At 34.0% G+C, this 9,765-nt stretch overlaps 1 protein-coding gene across 3 annotated transcripts in view; it reads left to right on the top strand.

The window, feature by feature from the left end:
- Window positions 1-705: 705 nt before the first annotated feature.
- Window positions 706-9,765, top strand: part of LOC100376065 (uncharacterized) — a 33,258-nt gene continuing 24,198 nt past the window's right edge. For 2 of the 3 annotated variants that reach the window (XM_085491177.1, XM_085491176.1), the window contains exons 1-2: window positions 6,425-6,541; window positions 9,056-9,105. In XM_085491177.1, the coding sequence (XP_085347303.1) occupies window positions 6,494-6,541; window positions 9,056-9,105 (98 nt within the window). In that variant the 5' untranslated portion in view covers window positions 6,425-6,493. Of the gene's footprint in view, window positions 1,167-6,424; window positions 6,542-9,055; window positions 9,106-9,765 lie in introns of those variants that run through there. The other variant, XM_085491178.1, reaches the window with a different exon arrangement.

Below are 9,765 nucleotides of genomic sequence, written 5' to 3'. Positions count from 1 at the left end.
TGACTGATTTTTACTTTTTAACACATCAGGGCGATGTGTATTAGTTAGAAGAACCTTGTTGAAAAATATCACAAAAACGGCCAGAAAATGATATATTTCCCTGGTCGCTACCTTAACCAAAAAGAAATTCATCATTGCTAACTGGCGAAGGAAGACCAGGATACAGTGAACTGTTTCTGACTGGTATTCACAATTTCAAAAACAAAGTGATAACGTTAAACATTGCTTAAGTTGGACAAAATTTCTACAATTAAATGTCAAACTTTGTTTACTTCTCAATTATATATATGTACACATACTTAGAAATTTAAAAAAAAAGTTGATAAGGTAATTTGTTTTAAATCTATTTTATATGTCAACTTTGTGTTTAGCTCCTTAAATTGTGAATGTTTTATAGCTTTATTTTGCTATGTTAAGGGGTTGGTGTTCCACTCTGTTGAGAAGACTCCTTAAGTGAATGAATATAAATCTTCTGCTCTGTGATAATCAACAGATCTTGTACAAAGCTCTCACACAAATCTGTTCCATGGAAGGACATAGAGACAGACGTTCTATTCTGTAGTTCATTTCATGGTCGTCTCACTAGTCTGCACCAACCATTTTGTTATGTTTGTACCAACTAAGGAATGTATCAGCTGCTTGATTTGATAATTGCTCTCCAGTTTTGCTGGCATTTCCTTATTAACAAGGTTCTCCTGCAGTATCACGGGCTGCGGTTTGTGTACATAGTTTGGGAGACACTCTACTACGATGACAGTAGTGTAGTCTGAGAAGGGTGCTTGGCAGAACAGACTCTGTTTTCAGAAGACTGACTATTAACAGCGACCGCATTGTTTGGATGGTGCTAAAGATACCGGGTACATCTTACATGCAGAGTTTTACACTAGAATGCAGTGCTGATGTAACGTGGCGTGACTATCAATTTCAGCACACATCTAGTGTTATCTACTGTAGGCCAATTCAATTCAATTCAGAGGAATTCTATGCATATACTTGTATGTGATTTAATAGTTGACCTGGATCAGCTGTGTAGAGCTCATGTGTACTAGCATGCATTGTTTTGACACTCTCTCATGATGGCACTGACTGGTGGGGGCTGTGATTTCAGTGTTGCTGTGGAATGCAGTGATCATTGCTATAACGTGACGTATCTTGATACCGCCCAGGTGAGTGTGGCTGATTTGAACTCTTTGTTTGATCACTAAAATTGAGGTGTTGTACATAGTACTTGAGAAATATAGTACATCATATATAGATACTTTATCTGCCGTGTGTTAGTATTGACATTTCAATCATTTTAAGCAATCTATGGTTAATACCAATAAATGGGTGGGGAATCAAACATAACTGTCATATTAGCAAGCTCAATGCCATTACTGTCTCTACATAATTCACCCCAAAACAGATGTGGACTTAAATATTGTCATTTTTATCCATTTCAGAACGAAAGGCAACCATTTATCAATTTTTTCTTTAATTGTTATATCTTGTTCTGCTGATTATTGTGTTAGTTGGTCTTCTCAAAGGTCAAGTGTTGAACCCTTGTGTCTGTGCTGGCATTCCAGCGGTTCCAAGTATCACACACTGTTCTAAATTATTTGTTAGGTCATTGGCCGATGGTATAAGGTTTAGTTTATCTGATCAATTGTTCTGATTTCCAGAAAGATGTTAATGTCGGCATATATACATATATTCAATCATCGCTTAGTCATCACACAGTATAATGATTGTGAGTCCCATGTGACATATGTATAAAATGCATCAAAATTTGAATGTGTTTGATTACTACATGTATGATGCTTAAAACATTATATGAATTGATACATATATGTTGATTCATTCAATTCTAAAAACATAGATTACAAATGAAATTTTCAGATTATATTTTTGATTGGTTTTGGGATCAAAACAATTTAGTAAAATTGTGCTATTTTAAATAAGGGCAGCTGCACACCATATTTGGAAATTTAACCTTTTAATAAAGGTGAAGTGTTGATAACCTTTATTTCTCCCTACCCCTATACATGTATATGCCATATATTATGTTTATAGATTAATAATATGAGGTATTGTTTACATATCATATATGTATGAAATACAAATATTAAATTTGATTATGTTGACATAAAGTAATGTATTGACTAGGAATGTGTTGCAAAGATAAACTATCACCTTGGCGTAACCATGTTGAGTCACACGTCAGAATGTGATGACAGTGACAGGTTTGTACATAATTTATAAGATTCTAGATGTTCTTAGCCTTTCTGTTATTTTTGATTACCTATGTATAGTAGAAGTACAGTGGATGTTATGTTCGCTGTGGGTCCCATGCAACATGTAAAACATGTGTAAGATATATTGTTACATAAAATTTGAACGGAGCAATGTAAGATGATCCGCTACCAGCAGTTATTACAGCTGGGTAAAGTCTTGCATCTTACATCCATATAAAATGTTCTTTATAGTTTCTGGTGTCAGTGACTTCATAGTTCCCATACATGTACATGTGTTGTGTCGAACTATGCGTGGACCTACAAACCCCATACATCATTTATCTCAGCAATGTATGAGGTTAATACAAAAATACTGTAAAATATGCACAGTACCGTGATCATATCGACTGTCAAGTGATGATAGCGCTTCTTGAATGTGACTTAAATATACAACACACAATTTCTAACTAATGAAGACATTGAACATGCTCGTAATACCTTCAAACACGCCTGTGCAGCGTTTTTACGGAGATGGAAATTTTATTCCTTTCGGTGTCAGGTGTATTATAATATATATTACAAACATAGGGAAACTGTTTATACCTTGTTTATACCCCAATGTTAGTGATACATTTATTTTACTTCCGTAACAACCAAACCAGACCACTAAGTCTGTCTTGTGCCTTTAGCATCTAAAGCCAGGAAATATAGCACATATAATTGACCCAAGTTTTGATTTGCTATATAAGAGATGTTAAATTTGCATAATTTTAGGTGTTGCAGGAATTAAGAAGTAAAACATAAACAATTGTCACCTGCATTTAACAGTTTTGAGCACATGACCGAGAGTTTAATACTTGTGGCTGTTAGGCATTCTATAATACATACCCTTAGAGATTTGGGCGTTAAACCAAAAATAAGTGAGAGTATCACAGATCGAGTAACACCTTGCATATATAGATCATACATTTTAAGGTATGTCACAATAATAAACTTCCCACAGTATCATTGGATTTGATTATGTGCAAGCTGCATACATAGAACAGCATACATACATGTAGAACCAACTTCTCATCCCACATGGCACTACTGCATGTGTGGAGGTCATTAGTAGCATAAGTCTGAGTAAAGTAAATAATGATGCAAATGTAGATTCAGTCAGAATATGTACATTGTTACTGTATTGAGGGCACTTGGATTTGGTCATTGTTATGTATGGGTGTGTACAGCAGGTACAACATAATAAATATTTACATATCAAGACACTATTCATGTCCACTGCACGTACAGTATAAGAAGGCCAAATATCGCATTTAACTTCAGTTCAGTGCACTGCATTGGCATTAGTGAGTGTCGGGTTACCAGAGGTGTTGCTGTGACATTGACAGTGTGTGTGTATTCCTTGGTGATTACTGTTATTAGTTGTTCCATTTCATTACACTTAATTGTTACTTAGCATACGCCCAGCATAACGATTCACTGTGAATGGCTGGAATTCACCTTATATTATTGTGTTGACAGGATAGCCTGGCTATTGTCATTATTCTTGTAAAATAACCTATCTTTGTGTATGTCGAATTGACCTTGTTGCTTAATTCCCTCTACCCTTGATCTTTCAAGTGTTAGCCGTGTTTTACTATTGCAATATATACTTGCAATTACATTTTATTTATTATAAGCTAGGACATACCTGTAAGTGTATGCGCTACTAATAGAGCATATTTGGTATACACGGCATGGGCAGTCTACAGTTGCAGAGTAACACTAGACGCATACCAAGCAATACAAATTTAAATGATAATATAAGTTAGTTCTATGAATACTTGTGTATTGGCTCCTCAGATGAAAAGGTGTCACTTTCATACTAATTTGAATACAATAAAACATGCATTAGAGACGTCCCAATTTGGGTTGTTGGTATATCAAAATTAATCACCACTTTAAATGCACAGAACTAGGTGCCATTGTATGGTTTCTTAAAATAAAACCACTACTGTTTATTAACTTTTTCATCAACCTATTACAAAAACAAAAACACTGACTGTATGAGCAAAATCAATCCAATGTTTCTAGACTAAGTATGGAGTGGGCTGAATGACTCGCCAAAATGATTGGAAAATACCTAGCTACACATTCTGATGGAAAGTGAATTATTTCCCTCAACTCGAAAAAAAATTGAATTAATTAATTATCATAATGCAATTATATCAATCACATTTCTAATTTTGTACAATGAATGTAAAATACTGTCTGTGTACTGAGCAGATATACACTCATCACACAAACATCTGTCCAAAGTAGAGATACTCAAAGGATTACCTGTCAGTTACTATGAAGTAAAGTCTGTGCCACTTCATGTTCTGAATACAAGATCAAGTTGTATATCCAGACAAAAGGCTAGCATATTTCCATTCATTTATTGCTGTTTAATAATTGATAAGACTTGTATTTCTGAGGGTGTAATAAATTATTATTATGATTTATAAATATAGTTTGTATAAAGATCTAACAACAGCATGACTTTTGACGTCTATTTTGAATATTGTGTGTGATCATGCTTACTATAGAAATTTACATTCTGGTAAATCTAATCTTGCATGAGTCATCCGTATGGTCGGTTTATAACATAGTATGCATATACAGTATAACTAATTCCTTATAACATTGCATTATTTCGTGTGTATACTCTAACTATGTTTTCATAGTTTGAGGGTAGTACTGTATGTACATGTACATGAGGAATCGGGGGGGGGGGGTGATTGCTGTTCATTCAGTTAATCTGACATGTGGACTTATGCACTGGTCCTGAAAAAATAAATTCATTTCATGATCTAAGGCTCGTTGCTGAAGGATCTTTTGCTTTTCCGCCATATGTGTTCTAAAGTACGCTTACATGATACAGAGGCACCATGCACAGTCTTTTAGTACCACACAACGACTTTGATAATCTTAGGTCAAAGTTCCATTTAACCGCATGTTTTTTTCTGGGTGCTTCACAGTTAAACATGATGGCATTTGGCATGCACAGTGATGGTAGCTTTCCTCAACATGAATAATGCAGAAGCAAAGAAGAATGTTGATAATTTAGTCAAAATTATGAAATTATGTTAGCATAACTTTTCTTGCCAATAGTAATGAAAACCTGAGTTTGACAAACTAGTAGATTTGAAATCAGCAGTCTGGCAATAAAATCTAGTGGTTAAAGACTTCAGACTCCCCTATTTTTTAACTCCTGCTTTTTGGCAGGATGGGGTCCAAAAAAAGTCTTGTTTCTAGTCATAATAGAATCAGTTAATGTACATGTATGTGTGAGTCACAGATTTTTTGTTAAAGATTTAGTTTGAATTTTCGAAGACATGAACAGTCGTCTGAAAATTAGTAATGTGAACATTATTTTTGCAGTAATACATGTACTTGTAGTGGCATTATATCTGAAATTGTGGTTATGTAAAAGCATGCTTCATATTGCAACAATTACCGGTATTCTAGAATAATATGTGTACTGTTACTTGTGTTCCAGAAACACAATGATGCACAAAAGATAGATGTACATGTACAAATGTTAGAATCTAAATTACCGGGTAGTAGCATGTGAAATAACACAAACTACTAATATATTTTTAGAATCTAACAGTAACGAAACGAGAGAGGCTTCATGGCGGTGATGATGTTTTAAAATGTAGGCACTGATCTGTGTAATAACATTTATTTTAGTACAAATGATGACCTTATTGTGACAAAATGAACACATTGCTCATGTTTACGTCCAGGGGACTCAGAGATAAAAACTAGAACCCATCTGTTTGAAGCATGTTTGTCCAGACATGTTATCAGCAAGGCTCACCCAACCTCTGATCTTGTGCATTACCCAAACTGTTTAACTATAAAGAATCCCTATTATCTATATTACTATTTGATGAGGGCATCGTAAAGTCATGCTCAATCACATTACAGAAGGTTGTCCGTGTATATAATATTATATGGTGATTTGAATACTTGCCTTGAAAGCAATACTCCACTGTATTTGCCAGAGGAAGGACACTTTTATGTGACTGGGTGATATGCTGTAAAAAATGAAAACACTGAATCCCAGCATCAGCTGCGTCAATGTCCTTGGTGTCATTGCTATGCGTTTTGTGTATTGGGTTGATGCCAGGGACATTAGGGAGTCTTTAATATTCACAGCACAGTTATGTTATGATTTTTGTGGCTTCCTATATGCGAGTTCATTTGTGTTGCGGTGTGTAGTGTTGTGTGGTCTAGTCAGTGTGTTCTCTAGGATGGATACATGTTATAGCAAAGGTGCTTACCAAGGTGCCTTAAAACAGGTAGGTATGCTGGTGTGCATGTCAGATCTAAGTGTTGACGTTGTTTTGTTTTTTTGAGAAAACAGTGATATTGTTGTGTGGTCACCTGTTTTAGTGGTTCCCCACAGGGCAGCTAGACTTTTCACATGACCATGGTGAATATTCATAGCAATGTGTAGTGGGTAATATCACTAAATAATATTTTACACTAAATGTGGTGATATGCATAATAAACATCATCAGTCTGTGTGCTTCGACAATACATGTGTACACAGAGAAAATCATGTGATTTCATCGATGCGATATCAGAATTTCAGGCAAGATGACATTGATTACCAATACTTGCATGCTTAAATGTCAATAACTTATAATTATGGTGACTGAAATTTTATTTTGAAAAAATATCACTATTAGAAAGGTAATATTTCAGCCATTTTCCAGACCAGACTATTCGCAACTGTAATGTGCTTTCACTGACACGCTTAGACGCCGTGCATAATTAGCATTAATTAGTATATGATTAATAAACATAGTTCCATAAAATTATAATAATATTAACATATGACATCACTCGTATAAAGTGATAACCTCATTGCAGCCAATATGATATTCCATCTGTTTTGCCTAAAATTATGTATTAAAATAAAATTCTGCAGCAAAATTTGGTAGGCAAAATGTTTTGCTAAATTTAAATGAATCATAGTGATATTTTTAAAAATAGCTTAGTTTATTGATTTTGTTATCTTTATTACCTGATTGCATGAGTAAATTACTGCCTGTCTGTATGCCTGAGGCGGGTAACTTTCAAGTCGGGTTAGTAAAAATTAAAACTTGCATTCCCGGTGGTCTGCTTCAATTAAAATTTTAAATGTGATATTTCACTAAATCTTATTATTGAATAAAGTTTAACCCTTCATGCACAATCAACAAAATAGTTCCATTTGTAGTCTGCTCTTTTCTACAGACTATGTTGACAAAAATTTCAACTTTTTTGATCAAAAACTAGAAGCAATGTCTTTTTGGTCAAAAATTAAGATTGAATTCAGTGAAAATTACAGGGAATGTGAAAAAATTTACCCAATTTTGAGCTGGAACAAAATTAATGACTACATTTGTAATACAAAGATCATGGGACAGAGAACACAACAAGTTGAAATAGAACATTTTATTTATAAATTCGACTTCTCAGATTATGGTAGTGATGACCAAGGAGACAGTGAAATATTTAAAAATAATCTTCAATGCAGGACAGTTTACTTTCTGGCATGGCTAGTGAAATTTGAAAGTTACCTGCCCTCGTGTGTCTGGTAAACAATTTTGATAAATTTCAAACACTGATTACTTACTTTTCAATTGAGTTATTGTATGTTTGACATTTACATGTAACTACGTCAATGTATATTGCTACTGAAAAACTTGTATGTAATTATTGACAATAGTAATAATGAGTTTGTCAGGGCCAATCCCCATGTGTTTCTGGTAGGATATTTCCTGTAATACCGTCAATGTATTAATTATATAATTATGTTATGTGAGTAGCTATGCCAAGACTACCTTGAACACAGGATGTTGTTTGTTGTTAGACATGTCACCTCATTCACCTTAATGAAGTAGACGTCATCGTATCCAGCATGGTATCCTGTACACGTCTGCTGTTATGTTTTTGCGTTTGAGGCTATAAAGTTATATATGTCAGATTGGTGACCTAGCTACTAGTGACTACTGGTATTATTTTGTTGTTTTGAAAAGCTTATGGGAAATAAACTTGAAAATGATCTTAAAAACTACCATTATAACCTTATTTTCTCAGTTTATTGATATATACTTGAATCACTCTAAAACAAATCGTCAGACTAGAGTCAGTTAATCTGGTCTGAGAAGGAAATATTTATAAAGAAAAGATGGCTTAACTTGCCATAATGCCATGAACATGTTGTATTCCTAAGCATACATATAAAATGGTTTATGTTAAAATTCAACAGAGATAACAATGACATTAAATGTCAGGAATAGGGCATTTTACAGGTTTTTTGTGTCACATGGCATTACGTAAAAATTATCCGCCACTTTGTTCATAGTTGGTTACTTACGACTAAATAAGTATGTATTTGATGTACCATCAAGTGTTAAATACTTGAAATATGTACTACAGTGAACTCCTGGAAATGTGTCGTTTCGTTTACAAATTTGGGTAAACATGAGTCACATTGATAGTGCACGTCATGCAAAAACTTTGAACAAGCTAGCAGTGTCTTTACGTAATTGAACAATGTATTATACATTCACACTTGAAACCTGAAAACCATCTACATGTATTGAGGTTTTTGCTAAGAATTATATAAATAAACTGCACAACAATGTTAACAATACCAACAACTATGATAATGACATACTTTTGATCCCCCTTCCCCCGCTTCAAACAACAACATAAGATTGATTGGCCATAATGAAAGACAAAAACAAATTACTGGCACCTACAACTATGCATTGATGACATCTACTAACAGAAAAACATCATTATGATTTCTTTGACAGGAAACAGATGACGATGCTCATGATGAGAGAAAGTTGAAGCATCAAAAAAGGTAATTAGATATTTTGCAATATATCCCTTCAATTAATTAAACAGAGGGTGGTGTTGAGTGACGTATATATATATCTACAGGGAGCTCTTTTATGGAAGACTATAGTGAAAAGCTGATGCTTTATCACTATCAAAGTTGAGGTAGTTACATCATTGCATTAACAGTAAAGACCTTCTAAAATGGGAATTATTTCTAAATGTTGCTTCCTATTAAAGTTGCATTGAAATGTTTCACCTTTCACAATTGAGATCATGATAGACCACATGTGTTCTCATCTCTGAGGAGTTCTTTACAATTGGGAAAGTCACCTCTTGATATTACAGTGAATTATAGCTGTTCAGTTGAGCATTTTAAAATCTGGGTATTTATTGATATACTTTGATGGCAGCCTCTGACATTAATAATTTGCATAATCCCAACAGGCAGATTAGTCTGTGCATGTAATGAAAGTGAAATGAATAAAACGAAAGATACAATTGTTACGATTGTTACAATCATTAAATACAAAACATTATTTGTTTGCTGCTTGAATACATTAGTTATGCAACAATTTTAGTTGATATCAAATTTGATATATTTTCATGACCTGAAACACTGCATCTGTTTCTTGCGAGTTTAAAAGGTGTGCATCTAACCATTTGTTTGATTTTGCCGAAATAT

The sequence above is a fragment of the Saccoglossus kowalevskii genome, chromosome 16 (genome assembly GCF_978046115.1).
Source record: "Saccoglossus kowalevskii chromosome 16, keSacKowa6.1, whole genome shotgun sequence".
NCBI classification, from domain to species: Eukaryota; Metazoa; Hemichordata; class Enteropneusta; family Harrimaniidae; genus Saccoglossus; species Saccoglossus kowalevskii.
Note: the sequence above shows the minus strand (reverse complement) of the source record. Positions and strands in the feature narration are given on the sequence as shown.